Genomic DNA, 26,231 nt, shown 5'->3' on the forward strand with positions numbered 1-26,231 from the left:
AAAAAAAAAAAAAAAAAGTCTGGGTGTGGTGGCTCACGCTTGTAATCCCTGCACTTTGGGAGGCCAAGGAGGGTAGATCGCTTGAGGTCAGGAGTTTGAGACCAGCCTGGACAACATGGAAAAACCCTGTCTCTACTAAAAATACAAAAATTAGCCGAGTGTCGTGGCAGGCACCTGTAATTCCAGCTACTTGGGAGGCTGAGGCTTGAGAATCGCCTGAACTTGGGAGGCGGAGGTTGCAGTGAGCCAAGATCGCACCACTGCATTCCAGCCAGAGTGAGACTTTGTCTCAGAAAAAAAAAAAAAATTAGCTAGGCATGGTGGCGAGTGCCTGTAGTCCCAGCTACTCAGAAGGCTGAGACAGGAGGCAGGAAAATTGCTTGAATCCAGGAGGCAAGATTGCGCCACTGCACTCTGGCCTGGGCGACAGAGCAAGACTCCATCTCAAAAAAACAAACAAACAAAAAAAACAAAGAAAAACCCACTTTTGGAGCTTTCCTACCTTTGACTACTTGTTATGTTGGATAATATATACAGGTTGATAATGCAGGTTGTTATGTTGGATAATATACATAGTCATATTCAAAATCTGGAATGTTCCAATATCCTATACTTTTTAGCTCTGACATGATGCCACAAGTGGAGAATTCTTAACAGACTTTTTTCATTCACCAAATTATTAAAAAATATTCTCCAAAATTAGCTTTCAGACTATGTAAATAAGGTATATATGAAACATAAGTGAATTTCATGTTTAGACTTGGGTCCCATATCAAGATATCTCATTGTGTATATGTAAATGGACCAAAAAAAAAAATCCAAAATCCCAAACACTTCTGGCCTCAAGCATTTTGGATACGGGATATTCAGCCTGTGTCCCTTCCCCATTTTTCAGCTACATTGAGTTAGATTTTCTGTTCTTTGCAGCCTAGGAATATCTCATTTCTTTTCTTTTCTTTCTTTTTTTTTTTTTTTTTTTTTTTGAGACGGAGTCTTGCTGTGTCACCTGGGCTGGAGTACAGTGGCGTGATCTGAGCTCACTGCAGCCTGTATGCTATGAGTATTTTTTAGAATTATGGATGTGATTTTTTTTTTTTTTTTTAATAAACACATTTATTGAGCTGGGCACAGAGGCTCCCTCACACCTGTAATCCCAGCACTTTGGAGGCTAAGGTGAGAGGATAGCTTGAGCGCAGCCTTGGCTACAAAGCAAGGCCCTATGTCTGCCAAAAATGACAATAAAAAGTAACCAGGAGTGTGGCATGTACCTGTGTCCCAGCTACTCCAGAGGCTGAGGAAAGGATCACTTGAGCCTAGGATGGGAGGTTGAGGCTGCAGTGAGCTATGATCACACCATTGCACTCCAGTCTAGGTGACAGAGTGAGACCCTGTCTCAAAAAAAAAAAAAAAAATCTTTTTCAGAGCATAATGTTTCCTGATTATCTTTTTAGAAAATGTGGACATAAAAAGGAAAAATTACATACGTAATTGTATATGTAATAATCACACATATCTGCAGAAATAACCAGATTCATTGAAAAAACACACACATGCCACCTCTTTAGTGGAGCTAATGACATACATTTTGTATCCCACTTTTTTCTCTCGATTGTTATTATTTACTTTCTCATCTAGTAATTATACATCTGAGTGTTCTAATTTCTTGTTTTGTTGGTTTTTTTTTTTTTTTTTGCCTTCCTCCCCATAGATCTTGAGCCAGATGATTGTGCATCCATTTACATCTTTAATGTAGATCCACCTCCATCTACTTTAAACACACCACTTTGCTTACCACATCATGGATTACCGTCTCACCCTTCTGTTTTGTCACCATCGTTTCAGCTCCAAAGTCACAAAAACTATGAAGGAATTTGTGAGATTCCTGAATCTAAATATAGCCCATTAGGTGGTCCCAAACCCTTCGAGTGCCCAAGTATTCAAATTACATCTATCTCTCCCAACTGTCATCAAGAAATAGATGCACATGAAGATGACCTACAGATAAATGACCCAGAACGGGAATTTTTGGAAAGGCCTTCTAGAGGTCATCTCTATCTTCCTCTTGAGCCATCCTACCGGGAGTCCTCTCTTAGTCCTAGTCCTGCCAGCAGCATCTCTTCTAGGAGCTGGTTCTCTGATGCATCTTCTTGTGAATCGCTTTCACATATTTATGATGATGTGGATTCAGAGTTGAATGAAGCTGCAGCCCGATTTACCCTTGGATCCCCTCTGACTTCTCCTGGTGGCTCTCCAGGGGGCTGCCCTGGAGAAGAAACTTGGCATCAACAGTATGGACTTGGACACTCATTATCACCCAGGCAATCTCCTTGCCACTCTCCTAGATCCAGTGTCACTGATGAGAATTGGCTGAGCCCCAGGCCAGCCTCAGGACCCTCATCAAGGCCCACATCCCCCTGTGGGAAACGGAGGCACTCCAGTGCTGAAGTTTGTTATCCTGGGTCCCTTTCACCTCATCACTCACCTGTTCCTTCTCCTGGTCACTCCCCCAGGGGAAGTGTGACAGAAGATACCTGGCTCAATGCTTCTGTCCATGGTGGGTCAGGCCTTGGCCCTGCAGTTTTTCCATTTCAGTACTGTGTAGAGACTGACATCCCTCTCAAAACAAGGAAAACTTCTGAAGATCATGCTGCCATACTACCAGGAAAATTAGAGCTGTGTTCAGATGACCAAGGGAGTTTATCACCATCCCGGGAGACTTCAATAGATGATGGCCTTGGATCTCAGTATCCTTTAAAGAAAGATTCATCTGGTGATCAGTTTCTTTCAGTTCCTTCACCCTTTACCTGGAGCAAACCAAAGCCTGGCCACACCCCTATATTTCGGTGAGTTGATGGAAATGGCTGCTGGTCATTTTTCATGTTTATGGGCCATTGGTGGCATATAACTACATTATCAGTATATAATGGTTTGACCATTTCTCCTCTTCCTATTTTTTAAAAAAGTTCTACCAAATAACTTAATGTTTATTTTCATTTGCATCTTAAAACTATTTTTAGATAGATTGAATATAATTTTAAAAGTATATAGCTAATGAATTGTTGATAATAATAAATTACATTTAAAAATCCTGGCTGGGTTCGGAGGCTTATGCTTTGTATTCCCAGCACTTGGGAGGCTGAGGCAGGAGGATTGCTTGAGCCCAGAAGTTTGAGACTAGCCTGGGCAGCATAGCAAGATCTGTCTCTACAAAAAAAAATAAATAAATTAACCAGGCATAGTGATGTGTGCCTGTAGTCCTAGCTGCTTGGGAGGCTGAGGTGGAAGGATCGCTTGAGCCCAGAACTTCAAGGCTGCAGTGAAACATGATTATGCCGTTATACTCCATCCTGTTTCTACCAAAAAAAAAAAAAAAGTTTATTGTAAAAGTTGGATTATAATATGAATTTAATTACTAAGAAAACTATTTGGGGGCCAGGTGTGGTGTCTCATGCCTGTAATCCCAACATTTTGGGAGGCCCTTGAGCCCAGGAGTTCAAGACCAGCCTGAGTGACATGGCAAAACCGTGTCTCTACAAAAAATACAAAAATTAGCCAGGTGTGGTGGCACACACCTATAGTCCCAGGTACTAGGGAGGCTGAGGCGGGAGCATCGCCTGAGATGGGAGATGGAGGCTGCAGTGAGCTGAGATCATGCCACCGCACTGCAGCCTGGGTGAAAGCAAGACCGTGTCTGCACCACCCCCCACAAAAGAAAAAAAAAAGAACCTATTAATTACATTAACAGAATCAGTCTAGTCTATAATTGATTAGAAAAGACAACTTTTATGTATTACATTCCCACATGGAGTTGTGCCTGTTAGGATTTTTGTTTTGTTTTTTGAGACAGCATCTTGTTGCCCAGGCTGGAGTGCAGTGGTGCAATCATAGCTCACTGCAGGTTCGACCTCCCGAGCTCAAGCAATCCTTATACCTCAGGCTCCTGAGTGGCTAGGACTATAGGCGTATACCACCACACTCAATTATTTAAAAAAAATTTTTTTTTTTTTTTTTGATAGAGATGGGGTCTTGCTTTGTTGCTCAGGCTGATCTCACTCCTGGTCTCAAGTGATCCTCCTGCCTCAGTTTGCAAAATGCCAGGATTACAGGCAGGAGCCACTGTGCCCAGCCAGGGGTTTTTCTTTTCTTTTCTTTTCTTTATTTTTTATTTTTTAATTTTTTTTTAAGAGATGGAGTCTTGCTCTGTTGCCCAGGCTGGAGTGCAGTGGCACGATCTCGGTTCACTGCAAGCTTCGCCTCCTGGGTTCACCCACCATTCTCCTGCCTCAGTCTCCCGAGTAGCTGGGACTACAGGTGCCTGCCACCACGCCCAGCTAATTTTTGTATTTTTAGTAGAGACGGGGTTTCACCGTGTTAGCCAGGATGGTCTCCATCTCCTGACCTCGTGATCCTCCCACCTCAGCCTCCCAAAGTGCTGGGATTACAGGCGTGAGCCACCGCACCTGGCTTTCTCTTTTTTTTTTTTGAGACGGAATCTCACTGTCGCCCAGGCTCGAGTGCAGTGGTGCGATCTCAGCTCACTGCCGTCTCTGCCTTCCAGGTTCAAGCGATTCTCCTGCCTCAGCCTCCCAAGTAGCTGGGATTCCAGGCACCTGCCACCATGCCTGGCTAATTTTTTTGTATTTTTAGTACAGACGGGATTTCACCATGTTGGCCAGGCTGGTCTTGAACTCCTTACCTCAGGTGATCTGCCCACCTTGGCCTCCCAAAGTGCTGGGATTACAGGCGTGAGCCACTGCGCCCGGCCAATGCTTTTTTCATTAGTGTGAATCATTATTTCTCAATCCTGATCTTTAGAAAAATAGAACTATGGTAATGAAGACAGCTTTGAACCCATCTCTTTGCTTCTGAAATTTATCTTAATGTTTCTAGTGGTTTGCGTAAGGCTGCAAAACATACAGAAGTAACTGAGAGTTGAAGTTGGATTTTTTCAAACTAATAAAAATTAATATCCTTGAATTCACAGGAGTAGGACTTAAAGCTAGGCTGAGGACATGGAAGGAAACAATGAAATAATTTAGAAATTGTACTTGACCTGTAGACATATGAAGTTTTTCTTTTATAATCCATGTTTTAATGTTAATATATCAAAATGAACCTTTGGGCCTTTAAGCAATTTAAATTGTCTTATTGATAAAGTAAAAAAATAACATTTAGAGATGCTGGAGTGACGGGCTGTTTTCCAACCAAGCATGTACCGAAATTAAATTTTTACTTCAAATTGCAGTATATTGCTGAACGGAAGCAATTTTTCAGAGAGACGGAAAGGCGCAGTAGGAAGGAAGTAGGGAAAGGAGCAATAGGGAGGAAGTGCGGGAAGTGATAACTTCAGTAGGTTGACATCCACAGATATGTACCAGGGAGGGAGATAGATATCGTGACACAGAGAGAGAGATGTTTGGATATGTGGAGAGATACAGATACACATAAACAGAAATGTGCCTCTTTGTTTTAAAAAATTGAAATTATTATTTTTTGGTTATTTTTGTTAAGTTCATACACATAGTTGAGAAAAATTTACAGTTTTATAAATTATAAGAATTTGTCTTTTTCAAAAAAACATGGGAAACAAAAATGAAGATAGATTTTTAAATTTTATTTTATTTTATTATTATTTTTTTTTGAGACAGAGTCTCGCTCTTTCGGCCAGGCTGGAGTGCAGTGGTGCAGTCTTGGCTCATTGCAGCCTCTGTCTCCTGGGCGCAAGCAATTCTCCTGCCTTAGTCTCCCTAGTAGCTGGGATTACAGGCGAGTGCCACCATGCCCAGCTAATTTTAGTAGAGATGGGGTTTCACCATGCTGGCAAGGCTGGTCTCGAACTCCTGACCTCAGGTAATCTGCCCGCCTTGGCTCCCAAAGTGCTGGAATTACAGGCATGAGCCACCGCAGCTGGCCTTTATTTTTATTTTCTAAAATTTATTTATCTTTAAGCATGTACCACCTCTGGGAAATAAAATAGATTTTATTCTAAAGGTGAAATAATTATTTATTAAGCACTCACCATAACCAGAATTATAACTTACTAAATGAAGTTTTATTTTGTAATACATTGTTTCAAAGATCAAAGAAAGAAATGTTGGTGCTGGCAAAGAAGCCATTTGAATCACTGCTTGGCAATAATAGCATGGTGACATGCATCTTTGTGTGTTTTGTTTGTAGCACATCTTCATTACCTCCACTAGACTGGCCTTTACCAGCTCATTTTGGACAATGTGAACTGAAAATAGAAGTGCAACCTAAAACTCATCATCGAGCCCATTATGAAACTGAAGGTAGCCGAGGGGCAGTAAAAGCATCTACTGGGGGACATCCTGTTGTGAAGGTATGAGACTTTTGGGGCTTGTTTTGCAGATACCATACACCTAGTGATGATTAGACAAGTCTATTCAGTTCGGTACTAGAGAGTACAAAGAGCATAAACTCAAAACTAGAGAGCCTTTGTTGGTTTTGGGGACTTGTTGATGTGACTACACTTCTGCATTGAGTTATATTTGCTAGGCTAAAAGGTGTTCTTTCCTGGACTGACTTTCCTTCTGGGGAGACTCTGGGGAAAGATTACAGTGGCCAAATAGCCGTTTTTCTGACAAAAAAATATGGCCGTATTATATTTATGAATAAAATATATGCTCATCTAAAATTTAATACAGGCTGGGCACGGTGGCTCACGCCTGTAGTCTCAGCACTTGGGGAGGCTGAGGCAGGTGGATCACGAGCTTAGGAGTTCGAGACCAGCCTGGCCAACACAGTGAAACCCTGTCTCTACTAAAAATACAAAAATTAGCAGGGCGTGGTGGCAGGCGCCTGTAATCCCAGCTCCGAGGCAGGCTGGGGCAGGAGAATTGCTTGAACCCAGGAGGCGGAGGTTGCAGTGAGCCGAGATCATGTCACTGCACTCCAGCCTGGGTGACAGAACTAGACTCTGTCTCTAAATAAATAAATAAATAAGTAAAATTTAATCAGAAAAATAGAAAGAATAAAGCAACAAATTACCCAAAATCTAACCCTCTCAGAAATAAGAAGTGTTAACATTTGATTAACATTCCAGATAACTCTCTGTGTATATATTTAGTGGAAGACTGAATGGATAGCTAGAAAAATGAATGGATTTTTTTAAGGAAAAAATTATTTAAGGAAAGAGATTACACCTGTAATCCCAGCACTTTGTGATGCTGAGGCAAGTGGATCACTTGAGCCCAGGAATTTGAAGCCAGCTTGGACAATATAGTGAGATCCAGTCTCTACAAAAAAATACAAAAATTAACTGGGCATGGTGGTGTGTGCCTATAGTTCCAACCATTCCAGAGGCTAAGCTGGGAAGATCAATTGAACCTGGGAGGTTGAGGCTGTAGTGAGCCATGATCATGCCACTGCACTCCAGCCTGGGCAACAGAATGAGACCCTGTCTCAAAAAAAAAAAAAAAAAAATTCCTAAAATATCTTTCTAAGGTCAAAAAAAGAGATTAAGTACATTATTGAGAAATGAAGTTATTGTTTCAGATTTAGATGGCATGGATTGACTTCTACTCTGAAAAGTAAGGTAATTATCTCTCTTAAACTTCCTTCCCCTTTTCTACTCTTTACCTCCTGAATTTTCTTGCTTATGCTATTTTTCCTTTCAAATTTACATCCTCCCTAACTTCTCCCCCAATTATTTAGCCTTAATTCTGTTTCTAGTTAGATTCAGTGCTCACTACTACTACTTTTTTATTTATTTCATTGTTAAGTTTTTTTTTGTTTTTATGTAAGGAGGGCTTTGGATTCTATATTCCATGGGTTCTTTCATGTTTGAAAATGTGTTTGTTGCCTTTATATACTAAAGTATAGAAATGGCTATAGATAATAATCTCTTAGGACTGTGTAGATATTTTTCCCTCTTGTCTTAATGGTATTTATTGAATACTGTAGTGGAAAAACTAATTACACTGAAGTGATTTTCAACAAATAAAATCTACGAACTATCATCTCTTTTATGAGCTATGCTTTACAATTATTATCTGATCATGTTTTATACTTCTTTACCTATAGTTTTACATTTTAGATGGTTTTTTTTAAATGATTTATTATTAAGAAATGCCAGGAAAACAAAACATAAGAATTTTGTCATTTTGTTCGTAAGAGTCATATTTTGTTGTTAAATGAATTTATTTCAGTTTGATAAAGTAAGCAGATTTGTTACTTAGTTTTCTATATCTTTTAGTTTTCACAGCAATAAACAAATTATTTACAAGTGTATAAATGAACAACTCTTTTGGGTGGGTACATGATTTGTTTCCACAGTTTTCCTTTAATGAAAAAACCGATGCATGTGCTGTGGTCAAAAGAAAAAAACAATGTTAAGAAACATAATTTTAAAAAATAATTTTAAAACATTAAAAAAACAAAAACAAAAACTGAGCCAGGAACAATGGTGTGTGCTTGTAGTCCCAGCTACTGGGGAGGCTGAGGCTTAAGGATCGCTTGAGGCCAGGAATTCAGGGCTGTGGTGTATGATGATTGTGGCTGTAAATAGCCACTGCACTCCAGCCTGGGCAACATGTCTCTTTAAAAAACAAAAGCATGGCGGGACGCGGTGGCTCACGCTTGTAATCCCAGCACTTTGGGAGGCCGAGGTGGGCGGATCATGAGGTCAGGAGATCGAGACCATGGTGAAACCCCGTCTCTACTAAAAATAAAAAAAAAATTAGCCAGGCGTGGTGGTGGGCGCCTGTAGTCCCAGCTACTCGGAGAGGCTGAGGCAGGAGAATGGCATGAACCCAGGAGGCGGAGCTTGCAGTGAGCCGAGATCGCGCCACTGCACTCCAGCCTGGGCAACAGAGCGAGACTCCGTCTCAAAAAAAAAAACAAAAAACAAAAAACAAAAGCAGAACTGGTGCTGTGGCTCATGCCTGTAATCCAGGTGACGTGATGGGCTGGGATGCTGAGGTGAGAGGATGGAGGCCAGGAGTTTGAGACTGGGCAACAAATAAATAAATAAAATTAGCTGGACATTGTGGCACACACTTGTAGTCCCAGCTACTCCAGAGGCTGAGGCAGTAGGATTGCTGGAGCCGGGAGTTTGAGGCTGCTGTGAGCTACGATTGTGCCGCTGCACTCCAGCCTGGGCAACAGAGACCAACCCAGTTTCTACAAAAAATTTGAAAAATAGCCAAGTACAATAAGTAGCATGCGCCTGTAGTCCCAGCTCTTTCAAAAGCTGAGGTGGAAGGATCATTTGAGCCCAGGAATTTGAGGCTGCAGTGAGCTATGATCACACCACTGCCCTCCAGATTGGGTGACAGAGCAAGGCACTTCTCAAAAACAAAGACAAAACAGCTGAGTCTCTCCTTAAGGGGAGACTACAACTTCTGGTACCAGCAGTTTTTATTTTCTTCTTGTAAATGACTTTCTGTTTTCTAACTTACTGATTGAAGAATGATTTCATTATACTTGAAATAGTTGACTTAACCAGAGTATGTCTGAATGTTAATAGTTCTTTATCAGTCTTTCCCAGTACTTTTGATGCTCCCTTTCAATCTGAGATTCTTTCTTGCTTCATGCCAGAAAAATGTACATATTTCTTTTTCCATTTATTTTATTGTTCACTTAAGTGACTCTAATTATTATTCAAATGTTGGCCTATCTTAGGTCTTGTTATGTTGCCCAGGCTGTTCTTGAACCCTTGTCCTCAAATGATCCTCCCACCTTGCCCCCACCCCCTGGCCTTTTTTTTTTTTTTTAAGAGATAGGCTCTTGCTCTGTCACCTAGGCTGGAGTTCAGTGGCATGATCATACCTAATTGCAGCCTCAAACTGCTAGGCTCAGGGCATTCTCTTGCCTCAGCCTCCCAAGTAGCTGGAACTGCAGGTGCATGCCTCTGCATCTGGCTAATTTTTAAATTTTTTTGTGGAGACAGTCTTGATTTGTTGCCTGTGCTGGTCTCAAAACTCCTGGGTTCAAGTGATCCTCCTGCCTTGGCCTCCCAAAGTACTGGGATTATAGGTGTGAGCTGCCAGGCCTGGCTGATTTCTCTCTTTTCTTGTGGTGAGATAGTATTCAGTTGTGTATATATACCACATTTTAGAAATCCATTCATCCATTGACGAACACTTATTTTGGTTCTATATCTTGGCTATTATGAATAATGCTGAAAGAAACATAGGAGCATAAATATCTTTTTAACGTACTGATTTCACTTCTTTTGGATATATACCTGCTGGGTCATATGGTAGTTCTGTTTTTAATTTTTTGAGTAACCTCCATACTGTTTTCTGTAATGGCTGTACTCACTCACATTCCCATAACAATGTGCCAGTATTCCCTTTTCTCCTTATCCCAGCCAGAATTTTCCTTTTTTTGCATTTTGATAAATAACCATGCTAACCAGAGTGATATTATATCTCATTGTGGTTTTCATTTGCATTTCCCTGATGATTAGTGATGTTGAGCATTTTTTCATATACCTGTTTGCCATTTGTATGTCTCCTTTTGAGAAATGTCATTTTAGATCCTTTGCCCACTTTTTAGATTATTTGGTGTTCTTTGGCTGTTGAGTTGTTTGAGTACCTTGTACATTCTTAGTATTAGTCCTTTGTTGGATGAATAGTTTAAAGATATTTTCTCCCATTCTATGGGTTGTCTCCTCATTCTGTTATTTCCTTTGCTGTACGGAAGCTATTTAGTTGATAGAGTTCTATTTCTCTGTTTTTGTTGGCTGTGATTTTGTAGCATTACTCATAAAATCTTTGCTTAGATCAATGTTATGGAGCTTCCCCTGTGTTTTCTTCTAGTAGTTTTATAGTTTTGGATCTTAAATTTAAGTCTTTAATGCATTTTGAGTTGTTTTTTTTGTATATGATGAAAAATGGGTTTCTAATTTCATTCTTCTGCGTGTGGATATCCAGTGTTCCCAGCATATTTATTGAAGAGGGTATCCTTTCCCCGATGTATGTTCTTATTAGCACCTTTCTCGAAAATGAGTTAGCTGTAAATACAGGAATTTATTTCTGTGCTCTCTATTCTGTCACATGGGTCTGTGTGTCTGTCACATGGGTCTGTGCTGTTCTTGTTACTGTCATTTTGTAATATATTTTGAAGTCAAGTAGTGTAATGCCTCCAGTTTTGTTCTTTTTGTTCAGTTAAGCTTTGGCTCTTTGGGGTCTTGGGTGGTTCAGTTTAAATTTTAAGATTGTTTTTTCTATTTCGGTGAAGAATGTCCTTGGTATTTTGACAGAGATTGCATTGAATCTGTAGAATGTTTTTGGTAGTATTTATTGATACATTCTTATACAACAACAACTTTTTTTGTTTGTTTCTGTTTTTGTTTTTTGAGATGGAGTCTCACTCTGTTACACCAGCTGGAGTGCAGTGGTGCGATATTGGCTTACTGCAGCCTCTGCCTTCCGGGTTCAGGTGATTCTCCTGCCTCAGCCTCCCGAGTAGCTGGGATTACAGGCATGCACGACCATGCCTGGCTAATTTTTTGTATTTTAGTAGAGACGGGGTTTTCCTGTGTTGTCCAGGCTGGTCTCGAACTGACCTGAAGTGATCCACCCACCTCAGCCTCCCTGAGTGCTGGGATTAGAGGCGTGAGCCACTGTGCCTGGCCAACAAAACTTTTGAAAGACAAAACAAAATTTTAAAAGAAACAAGCCAGCAGATAGTACAATCAAGGTACTTTTTTTTTTTTTTTTTTTTTTTAAAGTAGGAACAGGGTCTCGCTATATTACCCAGTTTGGTCTTGAACTCCTGGGGTCAAGCATTCGTCTTGCCTCAGTCTTCCAAAGTGCTGGGATTACAGGTCTGAGCCACTGCACCTGGCCTAAGCATACCACATTTATGTGTGAGGCTCAGACCAGTCTGGAATAACCGATGCCTTTCTCTCTCTTTCTGAGAATTTAAAATCCTCGGAATAGTGGAGAAATCTATCAACTCTTCTCAATTGCTGGAGAAGAACCACCTGTGTTAATGGGAAAAAATGTGGTCTCAGAAGTGGGCATATACTGGTATAGTGTTCCATACATTGCACAACTCTGCAAATATGTTGGAGTGTATAGAATCAGGTATCACTTCCACTTTCCCTTTTAAATGACGTGCTCTCGTGTACTGCTTTTCTCTCAATATTAGAAAAATAACTTTTAGATAGAGAGTAAAATGAAGTAGTATCACAATCTTCCCCCAATAATTAACAAAATAAACAAAATGTATGTGTGTGTAGGATGTGAAGAAACAGCCAAAAATCTATGGGTAACACCCAAACAAGCAAAGAAGAACACAAACTTTGATCTATAAACTTCAAAGAGTGGTGATAGAGGATGGAGGGTGGGGTAGGATGAGGAATGTGTAATAGAAGAGATTCTGGTGTAGTATGTAGCAGAGCTGCTAACCCACACATACTTTCATCCATCAGGAAGAGTAAGTCAAGGAAAAACCCTCAAGAATAAAAGAATAAAAGATCCTTTACACTGCTAGTGGGAATGTAAATTAGTATAGCCATGATGGAAAACAGTCTAAAGGTTACTCAAAAAAATTAAAAATAGAACTACCATATGATCCAGCAATTCCACTGTTGGGAATTTATCCACAGAAGAGGAAATCAGTATATTGAAGAGATCACAGTAGCCAAGATGTGGAATCAACCTAAATGTCCATCAGCTGATGAATGAATAAAGAAAATGTGACATATATGCACAATACAATACTATTCAGGCATAAAAAAAAATGAAATCCTGTCATTTGTGGCAACATGGATGAACCTGGAGGACATTATATTAAATGAAATAAGTCAGGCACAGAAAGATAAATACTGCATGTTCTCACTTATATGAAGGGGCTAAAAAATTTGAGCTCACAGAAATAGAATTTTGGTTGTTAGAGGCTGAGAAGGGATTGTGGAAGGTAAGGATGGGGAGAAGTTGGTCAATGGATACAAAATTACAGCTAGAGGGGAAGAATAAGACTTGTATTATGTAGCACTGTAGGGTGAATATAGTTAACAAAAATTTATTGTGGCAGGGCACAGTGGCTCACACCTGTAATCCCAGCACTTTGGGAGGCTGAGGCAGGTAGATCACTTGAGGTCAGGAGTTTGAGACCAGCCTGGCCAACATGGTGAAACCCTGTCTCTATTAAAAATACAAAAATTAGCTGGGCATGGTGGCACATGCCTGTAATCTCAGCTACTCAGGAGGCTGAGGCAGGAGAATCTCATGAACCCATGGGCAGAGGTTGCAGTGAGCTGAGATTGCGCCACTGCACTCCAGCCTGGGCAACAGAGTGAGACTCTGTCTAAAAAAAAAATTATTGTGTATGTTCACAAAGCTAGAAAGGATTTTGAATGTTAACACAAATGATAAATGTTTGAGGTGATAGATATCTTAATCAACCTGATTTGATTATTATACATTATATACGTGTATCAAAATGTCACTATTTACTCTACAAATATGTATAATTATTACATGTCAGCTAAAAAGAGGAACAAATATATCAATAAAGTTATACAAACCTTAAGTTGTACAACACAATGAATATTTAACACACAAGTATCCTCATAAGAATACCACACAGGTTAACATATAGCATATTTTAAGCACTTCATGAATCTCCCTTGTACCCCTTCCCAGTTTATACCCCCAACCGAAGATAATCATGCTTCTCAACTCTCATCATCATGTATTAGTTTTCTTATTTCTGCATTTTATATAAATGGGTGTCCTGCTTTGTATCTAACATCATGTATTCAACATTATGATTGTGGGATTCATCAAATTTTTGTTGTTTATTTTTTTCATTGCTTTGTGTTATTCTAGTGTATGAATTTGCGTTTCTTTATCTGTTGTCTTTTCGTGGACATTTGATTTGTGTCTAGTGTTGGACAATTATGCATAAAGCTGCTTTGTGCCCTTTTAAAAAAAAAAAAAAAAAAAAAAAAAACATGGCCAGGCGCGGTGGCTCACACCTGTAATCCCAGCACTATGGGAGGCCGAGGCGGGTGGATCACGAGGTCAGGAGATCGAGACCATGGTGAAACCCCGTCTCTACTAAAAATATAAAAAAAAATTAGCTGGGCGCGGTGGTGGAGCGTGCAGTGAGCCGAGATCGCGCCACTGCACTCCAGCCTGGGCAACAGAGCAAGACTCCATCTTAAAACAAACAAACAAACAAACAAAAAAACCACATGACTTTCGATGGACAAAGCATTCACTTACTTGGGTATATGTCTGGGAGTGTAGTTACTGATTTTCCAAAGTGGCTGTACCAATTTATACTCCCAATCAGCCATATGTAAAAGTTCTTGTTCCTCCACGTCGTCACCAAGTGTTACGCTTGTTAGTCTTTTAATTTTAACTATTATTGTAAAGATATAATGGTATCTGGCTGTGGTTTTAATTTGTGATTTCTTGATGACCAGTGATATTGAACATCTTATATATTTGTTGGACATTTGGATATCTTTCGTGAAGTGTTTGTTCACATCTTTTGGACTTTTTGTGATAGTGGCACAATCACGACCCATTGCAACCTCAAACTCATGGGCTCAAGTGATCTTCCCAGCTTGGCCTCCCAAGTAGCTGGGACTACAGGCATGTACCACCACCCTTGGCTAATTTTTTATATCTTTCTTATAGACAGGGCCTCACTATGTTGCCCAGGCCCAGTGTCTGCCACTTGCTTGTTTCCCTGTCTGAAACTCTTGGCTTCAAGTGATTGATCCTCCCACCTCAGCCTCCCAAAGTGCTGGAATTACAGACGTGAGCCACTGTGCCCAGCCAGCTTCATCTTTGACTAATAACAGTTTTACTTCTTCCTTCTTAATTTTTATACTTTTTTCCCCATTTTTCTTACTTCATTGTATTGACTAGGACCTCTAATACATTCTTTTTTTTTTTTTTTTTTGAGATGGAGTCTTGCTCTGTCGCCCAGGCTGGAGTGCAGTGGCACGATCTCGGCTCACTGCAAGCTCTGCCTCCCAGGTTCACGCCATTCTCCTGCCTCAGCCTCCCGCGTAGCTGGGACTACAGGCGCCCGCCATCACGCCCGGCTAATTTTTTGTATTTTTAGTAGAGATGGGGTTTCACCATGTTAGCCAGGATGGTCTCGATCTCCTGTCCTTGTGATCCGCCCGCCTCGGCCTCCCAAAGTGCTGGGATTACAGGCTTGAGCCACCGCGCCCGGCCACTATTGATTAGAGGTGGTAATGGAGGACATCCTTGTCTTTTTCCCAAACTCAGGGCAAAAAAGGATTCATAATTGTGCCATTAAGTCATTTGCTAGGGTTTGTTTTGGGTTTTTTTTGGGGGGGTGGGGGATACCTTTTATCAGACTAAGGATATTCTTTTATTCTAATTTGTTGGGAGGTTTCTATTTTCGTTTTTTGAATTCATGAATAGGTGTTGAGTGTTGTCAACTGCTTTTCTTGCAGACTTGTTTTCTATTTTAAGAATACAAGAAACGAACCATGCAGCCAGTGTCTGCCACTTGCTTGTTTTCTGTAATGTGGTAACTTAATATTAAAGTAAAATAGAGATAATGTTCTTTTATTATTAAATTGGACTGATACAGTCTCTTTTTTTATCATTTATGGTTAGAAAGTGTAGAATTATGTAACACTGTTAAGAATCTCCCTCCAAGTTACCATTTTTGGGGGTTTTACACATCCACAATATCTTTGTGTTGGTGGCGGGGGACTTCATAGTGCCTTCAGAGTGCACAAGTGAGAAATAAATGCAATTTAATCTCAAATGAAACTGAATTGTGTACTTGTTGCTGGGAAACTAATCTTTAATAAATTTAAAATAGTCTTTAATGAATATTTAATCAGATTATTTTACTTTTTAGTTCTTATCTAAATATGGAAGAATTGTCTGTTTAATTAAAGCCAATACCTTTTATTGGAATTACCTGATGAAAATGCGCATTTTCAGTTATTAGAATTGGAAGAGACTTTTGTAGGTCTTAATTTTCTGAATTTTTTTAGATGATTTAATATAGATTATCTGTATGTTTTAAAATAATGTTTGGGTTTTAGAAAAACAGTTTAGGCTGGGTGCAGTGGCTCACACCTGTAATCCCAGCACTTTGGGAGGCCAAGGCAGGTGGATTACCCGAGGTCAGGAGTTTGAGACCAGCCTGGGCAACACCGTGAAACCCCACTCTACTAAAAATACAAAAATTAGCTGGGCCTAGTGGCGCATGCCTGTAATCCCAGCTACTCAGGAGGCGGAGGCTAGAGTATCACTTGAACTCGGGAGGCAGAGGTTGCAGTGAGCCGAGATCGTGTCATTCCAGCCTGGGCAACAAGAGTGAAACATTCCATCTCAAGAAAGAAAGAAAGAAAGAAAAATAGTTTGAAAGAATTTACTTTACTGTGAACATTTGTCTAAAAAGTGCTTGAAGACAAAATGCTACTTAAATTACTAATTTCAATGGCATTTTGTAGGTTCGTGCTGCTATTAATTGCAATAATTTACTTTTTGTAGTGTTTTGTAGTTTACAAAATGTTTTCCCAGAGTTTACCTTTTTTTTTTTCTTTTTTCTTTTATGAGACAGTGTCTTACTCTGTTGCCAAGGCTGGAGTGCAGTAGTGCAATGTCAGCTCGCTGCGACCTACACTTCCTGGGCTCAAGCAATCCTCTCCACCTAAACTTCTCCCATGTCTGGGACTACAGGGGCACACCACCATGCCTGGCTAATTTTTGTATTTTTTGTAGAGATAAGGTTTTGCCATATTGGGCAGGCTGGTCTCGAACACCTAGGCTCAAGTGATCCGCCTGCCCTGGCTTCTCAAAGGGCTGGATCATAGGCGTGAGCCACCACGCCTGGCCTCGGAGTTTACATTTAATCTTTGTAAAAGTTCTTTGAAAAGGGCAAAACAAGTACAGTCATATGTCACTTAACACCAGGGATATGTTCTGAGAAATGCATCACTGGGCGATTTCCTCATTGTATGAACACCGTAGAGTGTAGTTATACAAACCTAGATGGTATACCCTAATATGTGGTATAACCAGTCACAGTGGCACCATGCTTGCAGTCCCAGCTACTTAGGAGGGTGAGGCAGGAGGACTGCTTGAGCCCAGGAGTTAGAATCTAGCCTGGGCAACATGTTGAGAGCTTGTCTCTTAAAAAACAACAACAACAAAGATTTACTTAAGAAAATATGGTATAAAATACAAAAATGGTATACCTGAATAGAGCACTTACCAATAATGGAGCTTGTAGGACTGGAAGTTGCTCTGGGTGAATCAGTGAGTGAATAGTGAATGAATGTGAAGGCCTAGGACATAACTGTACACTACTGTAGACTTTCTAAGCACAGTACTCTTAGGCTGTACTATGTTTATAAAACATTTTTTTTTTTTTTTTTGAGACAGAGTCTCGCTCTGTCACCCAGGCTGGAGTGCAGTAGCGTGATCTCGGCTCATCGTGAGCTCTGCCTCCCGGGTTCACGCCATTCTCCTGCCTCAGCCTCCCAAGTAGCTAGGACTACAGGCGCCTGCCACCACACCTGGCTAATTTTTTGTATTTTTAGTAGAGACGGGGCTTCACCATGTTAGCCAGGATGGTCTCGATCTCCTGACCTCGTGATCTGCCCACCTCGGCCTCCCAAAGTGTTGGGATTACAGGCATGAGCCACCATGCCCAGCCAAATTTTTTTCTTTAATAATTAACTTTTTCGCTTTATAAGTTGTGAATTTAAAAAAAATCTTTTGTCTTTTGTGGTAACACTTAGCTTAAAACACAGACACGTTGTACAGCTGTACAAAGATATTTTATTTCTTTATATCCTTATTCCATAAACTTTTTTCTATGTTCAAATTTTTTATTTTTGTTTTTTTTTTTTACTTTTAAAACTTTTTTGTTTAAAATGCTGACACAAACACACATGTTAGCCTAGGCCTTCACAGGGTCAGGAACATCAAGATGTCACTAGGCACAATAGGACTTTTTCAGCTCCATTATTACCCATGGGACCACCATTATATACGGTCTGTCATTTACTGAACCACTGTTATGTAGCTCATGACTGTACATTTTACAGGTGATCTGAGGTTATGTATGTTGTAGTTGGCAGAGAGGTCTTAAGTCCAGGTCTTTTGACTGTCGTTTCTCTTTCTGTTTTACCATATTACTTCTTACACTGTAATTATCTCATAATTTCTTAGTATATTTCATTTTCTTTTTTTTTGAAACAATGTCGCTCAGTCGCCCAGGCTGGAGTGCAGTGGCTAGATGTCCTCTCACTGCAAGCTCCGCCTCCTGGGTTCACACCATTCTCCTGCCTCAGCCTCCTGAGTAGCTGGGACTACAGGCGCCTGCCACCACGCCCAACTAATTTTTTTGTATTTTTTTAGTAGAGACGGGGTTTCACCGTGTTAGCGAGGATGGTCACGATCTCCTGACTTCATGATCCGCCCTCCTCGGCCTCCCAAAGTGCTGGGATTACAGGCGTGAGCCACCGTGCCCGGCCGTATGTTTCATTTTCTAAAATACTTTCACGTTATCTCATTTAATTCTCCAAATAAACTCTTTTAGAAAGCCTAGTCTTTGACTTAAAGTCAGATACTCTTTCTCTTACTTTAAGAAAAAAATTTTTTTTTTCTTTGAGACGGAGTCTCATGCTGTTGCCCAGGCTATAGTGCAGTGGCCCACATCTCAGTTCGCTGCAACCCCTGCCTCCCAGGATCAAGTGATTCTCCTGCCTCAACCTCCCAAGTAGCTAGGCTTACAGGCACCCACCAACACACCCACCCAGTTAATTTTTGTATTTTTAGTAGAGATGAGGTTTCATCTTGTTGGCCAGGCTAGTCTCGAACTCCTGACCTCAAGTGATGCACCGCCTCAGCCTCCCAAAGTGCTGGGATTACAGGTGTAAGCCACTGTGCCTGGCCCCTGATGAAAATCTTAATGCTTGTTTACTATTAGTATAGTTCAAGCTCTCCTTCCTTGGATTAATCATGGTAGCCTAACTACTGTAACTAGTAATCCCCAATTCTCAGTGGTTTAAGACCAAAAAAATTTTAAAAAAAGTTTATTTTGCATTTTCTTTCAAATTGTTACTCAGGAATCCAAGATATGTTCATCTTTTGATGCCATCTTTGATGCACAGCTTCTACTGTCCCTGGGAAAGAAGAAGGTGTACGGAAAGCACTCAAGATACTTAACTACATTAACCTGGAAATTACTATCAGTTATCACCACTTACAATTTTTTGGCTAGAAATGGTCACATGGCCCTACTTACATGCAGAAGTACTGGGCAAAGTAGTCCCTGGCTGGGCAGCCTTTCCTCATCAAAACTCTGTATTCTGTAGTGTAATATAGAACTCTATACTTAAATCTTTGGTGGTTAGCTTGCCTTCTATGCCGCATGCTCCACACAGGAATAAATCATGGCTAAGTCACTAATACGGGCTCTAGAGCCAGACTGTTTTGGTTGAATCCTGGATTTTACTGTATCCTTGACCAAGTAACTTAACCTTTCTTTCTAGACCTTTTATTTAATCGTTCATTGCTTAATTTATTCACCTATCTATCCATTTACTCATTCAATATATATTTTTTGATTGCTCACTATGTTATAGACAATATTGTAGGTGCTAGGGATGCAGAGATGAACAAGACAGACAAAACTCCTGTCCTCAAGGGCCTTTCTCACTTTATACTGAGAGAGACAATGAGTAAATAAGCAAAACATTAGAATATAGTAAGTGCTATATTGGAAATTAGTATGTGATGCGATAGAGGTTAATTATGAAGAGAACTTTACCTTGGGATTTTTTCTTTATAAAATGAGAATAATACATAATAATATCATCTACCTAAGAGCTGTTGTGAGGAGTAAATGAAACATTGTGAGGAACATGGCATGGTACCTTGCACATTGTAAATGCTTAGTAAAAGTTAGCTAGTATTATCACTTAGGTTTCTTTGAACAGTTTGACCAATACTTCAACACCGATGAAGAGTATGTAGCAGAATAAGATATCTACATTGGCATCCTAGAATTAAGCTAGGTTTGTTACTGACATTTTAAGGAGTTGTGAATTAATCGGCTAGTGATATGTGAAAATGGAAAGTAGAAGGATACTTAAACATCACATAATGATCTTCCTGTTATTCTGCAAAGGACAGTTTCAAAAGAGCTAAGAAATTTCTGAAATACATATTTTTTGAAATGATGAAGGAATGCAAGCTGTGGTGCTGTTGGAAAATACCACCTACCTTGTAGCCAACTGACAAATCAACTTTTTCTTTTCTTCAAAATAAGTCATCTGATTCATTAATATGGTCACCAAATAATACATTCAAAGCAGTTTGCTAATGTACCTGGGGATTCACTGAGGGAAATCAGACATGTTGCCTACTCCCATGAACTTTATTGTCCATTGAGACTTGCAAATAAGATAGTACCAATAAAGTATGATAAACGTTTAATGGAGGAAATTCAGATCTTTGTGAGAGCAAACAGAGACCTGAAATTTGATGGAGTTGAATCAGGTACTTATTTTTTATTTCCACAAGAAAGAAGAGGGATTTTTATTTTTAAATTTTTATTATTATTATTGTTTGAGAGAGAGTCTCACTCTGTCACCCAGGCTGGAGTACAGTGGTGCAATCTTGGCTCACTGCAACCTCTGCCTCCCAGGTTTAAGCAATTCTCATGCCTCAGCTTCCCAAGTAGTTGGGACTACAAGGCTCATGCCACCACGCCCAGCTAGTTTTTTTGTATTTTTAGTAGAGACAGGGTTTCACCATGTTGGTCTGGCTGGTCTCGGAACTCCTGGCCTCGGATGATCCGCCCCCGTTGGGATTACTGGCATGAGCTACTGGGCCTGGCCAGAAATGGGACTTCTTATTTGAAGATAGTGTCTAGCTAATTAATAAGCAGACATCTAGGGAAAAGATAGATATTAAGGAGGGGAAAGTATTAAGTAGAGGGAAGAGTTTAGAGCTGCACTGTCCAAAAGTGGAATCCAGAAGCCACTAGCTACACATGGCTATTTCAATTTAAATTAAACTGAAATTTAAAATTCAGTTATTCAGTTGCATTGACAACATTCCAAGGTTTAGTAGCCACATGTGGATACTGACTATATTTTCTTTTCAACAGATGATGTCAGAGCAACTGGATATCCATGGGCAAGATAACAAGCCTTGACCTAAACCTTATATCTTATAAAATTAATACAAAATGATCATGGATTTTTTTTTTTTAATTTGGATATAGAGTATTTTACCCAAAAGCCTATTGAAATAAAAAAAAAAAAAAAGGAGTATTTTAGTGACTGCAGAAAGTTATCTTGGACATTACTGGTTTGGAAGCCCATAAGACAGAGAGACTATAGTATATTAATGAATTATTTATATATTTTATTTCAGTAGCTTTTGGGGTACAAGTGGTTTTTTGTTAAATGGATGAATTGTGTAGTGGTGAAGTCTGAGATTTCAGTGCACCGGTCACCCAAGTAGTGTACATTGTACCCAATATGTAGTTTTCTATCCTTCACCCCCTCCTATCCTACCCTCTTCTGAGTCTACAATATCCATTATACCACTCTTTATGCCTTTGTGTACCCATAGCTTTGCTCCCACTTATACGTGAAAACATACTGACTTTCCAGTGGTATTTGGTTTTCCATTCCTGAGTTACTTCACTTTGAATAATGGCCTTCAGCACCATCCAAGTTGCTGCAGAAGACATTATCTCATTCTTTTTATGGCTGAGTAGCATTCCATGATGTAGATATACCACATTTTCTTCATCTACTCAGTGGCTGATGGGCGTTTAGGTTGGTTCCGTATCTTTGCAGTTGTTAATTGTGCTGTGAATAATGTATGTGTGCAGGTGTCTTTTTGATATAATGATTTCTTTTCCTTTGTATAGATACCCGGTAGTGGGATTGTCAGATTGAATGGTAGATCTACTTTTAGTTTTTTGAGAAATCTGCATACTGTTTTCCATAATTGTATTAATTTGTAATTTACATTCCCACCAGCAGTGTACAAGTGTTCCCTTTTCATCACATCGATGCCAACCTCTATTGTTTTCTTGACTTTTTAATAATGGCCATTCTGGCTGGAGGAAGGTGGTATCTCATCGTGGTTTTAATTTGCATTTACCTGATGGTTAGTGATGTTGAGCATTTTTTTCATACGTTTGTGGGCCATTTGTATTTCTTCTTTTGAGAAATGTCTTTTCATGTCATTTGCCTACTTTTTGATGGGATTATTTGTTTTTTTTCTTGCTGATTTGAGTTCCTTGTAGATTCTGGGTATTAGTCCTTTATTGGATGTATAGTTTGCTAATATTTTCTCCCATTCTGTGGGTTGTCTGTTTATTGCAATGATTATTTCTTTTGCAGTACAGAATCTTTTTAGTTTAATTAGGCCCCATTTATTTATTTTTGGTTTTGTTACATTTGCTTTTGGGGTCTTAATCATAAATTCTTTGCCTAGGGTGATGTCCAGAAGTTTTTCCTAGGTTTTCCTCTAGGATTTTTATGGTTTCGGGTCTTTTAAGTCTTTAATCCATCTTGAGTTGATTTTTATATGTGATGAGAGATAGGGATCCAGTTTCATTCTTCTACGTGTGGCTGTCCTGTTTTCCCAGCACCATTTATTTAATAGGGTATCCTTTTTTCAATATATGTTTTTGTATGCTTTGTCAAAATCAGCTGGTTGTAAGTAGTTGGCTTTATTCCTAGGTTGTGTACTCTGTTCTATTAATCTACATATCTACTTTTATACCAGTACTATGCTGTTTTGGTTACTATAGCCATGTATAATTTGAAGTCAGGTAATGTGATGGTTCCAGATTTGTTTTTTTTTTTTTTGCTTAGGATTGCTTTGGCTATGCAGACTTTTTTTTGGTTCCATATGAATTTTAGGATTTTTTTTTTTCTAATTCTGTGAAAGATGATGTTGGTATTTTGATAGGAATTGCATTGAATCTGTAGATTGCCTTGGGTAGTGTGGTCATTTTCATGATACTGAGTCTTCCAGTCTGTGAGCATGGGATGTGTTTCCATTTGTTTGTGTCATCTATGATTTTTTTCGGCAGTGTTTTGTGGTTCTGGTAAAGATCTTTTACCTCCTTGTGTAAGTACACTTCTAGGTATTTTATTATTTTTGTTGTGGCTATTGAGTTCCTGATTCGATTCTTAGCTTGCTTGTTGTTGGTGGCGGTGTGTAGCAGTGCTACCGATTTTTGTACATTGCTTTTGTAACCTGAGGCTACTGATTCATTTATCAAATCTAGGAGTTGGCCTGGCATGGTGGCTCACGCCTGTAATCCCAACACTGGGAGGCGAGGTGGGTGGATCACTTGAGGTCAGGAGGAGTTAGCGACCAGCCTGGCCAACATGGTGAAACCCTGTCTCTACTAAAAATACAAAAATTAGCTGGGCGTGGTGGTGGGTGCCTGTAATCCTAGCTACTTGGGAGGCTGAGGCATGAGAATCATTTGAACCTGGAAGGCAGAGGTTGCAGTGAGCTGAGATCATGCCACTGCATTTCAGCCTGGGTAACAGAGTGAGACTTTGTCTCCAGAAAAGAAAAAAAAAATCTAGGTGTCTTTTGAATAAGTCTTTAGGGTTTCCTAGGTATATGATCATATCTTTGGCAAATAGAGATAGTTTGACTTCTTCTTTTCCAACTTAAATGCCCTTTACTTCTTTCTCTTGTCTGATTGTTCTGGCTAGGATTTCCTGTATAAATAAATTATAAGAAGTATATAGTACCCGCATGAAGTGGCTCACACCTGTAATCCCAGTACCTTGGGGCTGAGGAGGGAGGATCACTTGAGGCCAGGAGTTGGAGACCAGCCTGAGCAATAGTGCGAGAACCTGTCTCTACCAAAAAATAAAAATAAAAAATTTAACCAGGCAGGGTGGTACCCACCTGGAGTCTCAGCTACTTGGGAGGATTGCTTGAGCCCAGGGGGTTGAGACTGCAGTGAGTTATGCACTGTAGCCTGGGAAACAGAGCAAGACCTTGCTTTAAAAAAAAAAAAAAAAAAAGGGGGTGGAGCCAAGATGGCCGAATAGGAACAGCTCCGGTCTCCAGCTCCCAGCCCCAGCGACACAGAAGACGGATGATTTCTGCATTTCTGCTTGAGGTACCGGTTTCATCTCACTAGGGAGTGCCTAACAGTGGGTGCAGGACAGTCGGTGAAGCGCACTGTGCGCGAGCCGAAGCAGGGCGAGGCATTACCTCACTCGGGAAGCGCAAGGGGTCAGGGAGTTCCCTTTCCTAGTCAAAGAAAGGGGAAACAGACGGCACCTGGAATATCAAGTCAGTCCCACCCCAATACCGCGCTTTTCCAACGGGCCTGGAAAACGGCACACTAGGAGATTGTGTCCCGCACCTGGCTCGGAGGGTCCTGTGCCCACGGAGTCTCGCTGATTGCTAGCACAGCAGTCTGAGATCAAGCTGCAAGGCGGCAGTGAGGCTGGGGGAGGGGCGCCCGCCATTGCCCAGGCTTGCTTAGGTAAACAAAGCAGCCAGGAAGCTCGAACTGGGTGGAGCCCACCACAGCTCAAGGAGGCCTGCCTGCCTCTATAGGCTCCACCTCTGGGGGCAGGGCACAGACAAACAAAAACTCAGCAAGAACCTCCACAGACTTAAAGGTCCCTGTCTGACTGACAGCTTTGAAGAGAGTAGTGGTTCTCCCAGCATGCAGCTGGAGATGTGAGAACGGACAGACTGCCTCCTAAAGTGGGTCCCTCACCCCTGAGCAGCCTAACTGGGAGGCACCCCCCAAGTAGGGACAGACTGACACCTCATTCAACCGGGTACTCCTCTGAGACAAAACTTTCAGACGAACTATCAGACAGCTGAATTTGTGGTCTCACGAAAATCTGCTGTTCTGCAGCCACCGCTGCTGACACCCAGCCAAACAGGGTCTGGAGTGGACCTCTAGTAAACTCCAACAGACCTGCAGCTGAGGGTCCTGTCTGGTAGAAGGAAAACTAACAAACAGAAAGGACATCCACACCAAAAACCCATCTGTACATCACCATCATCAAAGACCAAAAGGAGATAAAACCACAAAGATGGGGAAAAAACAGAACAAAAAAACTGGAAACTCTAAAAAACAGAGCACCTCTCCTCCTCCAAAGGAGCGCAGTTCCTCACCAGCAACGGAACAAAGCTGGATGGAGGATGACTTTGATGAGTTGAGAGAAGAAGGCTTCAGACGATCAAACTACTCTGAGCTACAAGAGGAAATTCAAAACAATAGCAAAGAAGTTAAAAACTTTGAAAAAATATTAGAAGAATGGATAACTAGAATAACCAATGGAGAGAAGGGCTTAAAGGAGCTGATGGAGCTGAAAGCCAAGTTTCGAGAACTACGCGAAGATTGCAGAAGCCTCAGTAGCAGATGCGATCAACTGGAAGAAAGGGTATCGCTGATGGAAGATGAAATGAATGAAATGAAGAGAGAAGGGAAGTTTAGAGAAAAAAGAATAAAAAGAAATGAACAAAGCCTCCAAGAAATTTGGGACTATGTGAAAAGACCAAACCTACGTCTGATTGGTGTACCTGAAAATGATGGGGAGAATGGAACCAAGTTGGAAAACACTCTGCAAGATATTATCCAGGAGAACTTCCCCAATCTAGCAAGGCAGGCCAGCATTCAGATTCAGGAAATACAGAGAACGCCACAAAGATACTCCTCGAGAAGGGCAACTCCAAGACACATAATTGTCAGATTCACTAAAGTTGAAATGAAGGAAAAAATGTTAAGGGCAGCCAGAGAGAAAGGTCGGGTTACCCACAAAGGGAAGCCCATCAGACTAACAGCTGATCTCTCAGCAGAAACTCTACAAGCCAGAAGAGAGTGGGGGCCGATATTCAACATTCTTAAAGAAAAGAATTTTCAACCCAGAATTTGCTATCCCGCCAAACTAAGCTTCATAAGTGAAGGAGAAATAAAATACTTTACAGACAAGCAAACGCTGAGTGATTTTGTCACCACCAGGCCTGCCCTAAAAGAGCTCCTGAAGGAAGCACTAAACATGGAAAGAAACAACCGGTACCAGCCAATGCAAAAACATGCCAAATTGTAAAGACCATCGAGGCTAGGAAGAAACAATAGCAACTAACGAGCAAAATAACCAACTAACATCATAATGACAGGATCAGATTCACACATAACAATATTAACGTTAAATGTAAATGGGCTAAATGCTCCAATTTGCCAGTCTGTGTCTTTTGATTGGAGCATTTAGC

At 40.5% G+C, this 26,231-nt stretch overlaps 1 protein-coding gene across 8 annotated transcripts in view; it reads left to right on the plus strand.

Moving 5' to 3' along the window:
• The window catches only part of NFATC3 (nuclear factor of activated T cells 3), a 174,836-nt gene that overhangs the window by 41,725 nt on the left and 106,880 nt on the right, over window positions 1–26,231 (plus strand). For all 8 annotated transcript variants that reach the window (XM_058441135.1, XM_058441131.1, XM_032157708.2 and 5 more), the window contains exons 2-3: window positions 1,709–2,843; window positions 6,178–6,340. In XM_058441135.1, the coding sequence (XP_058297118.1) occupies window positions 1,709–2,843; window positions 6,178–6,340 (1,298 nt within the window). The remainder of the gene's footprint in view (window positions 1–1,708; window positions 2,844–6,177; window positions 6,341–26,231) is intronic.

This window comes from Hylobates moloch, unplaced genomic scaffold (genome assembly GCF_009828535.3).
Source record: "Hylobates moloch isolate HMO894 unplaced genomic scaffold, HMol_V3 SCAFFOLD_6, whole genome shotgun sequence".
NCBI lineage: Eukaryota > Metazoa > Chordata > Mammalia > Primates > Hylobatidae > Hylobates > Hylobates moloch.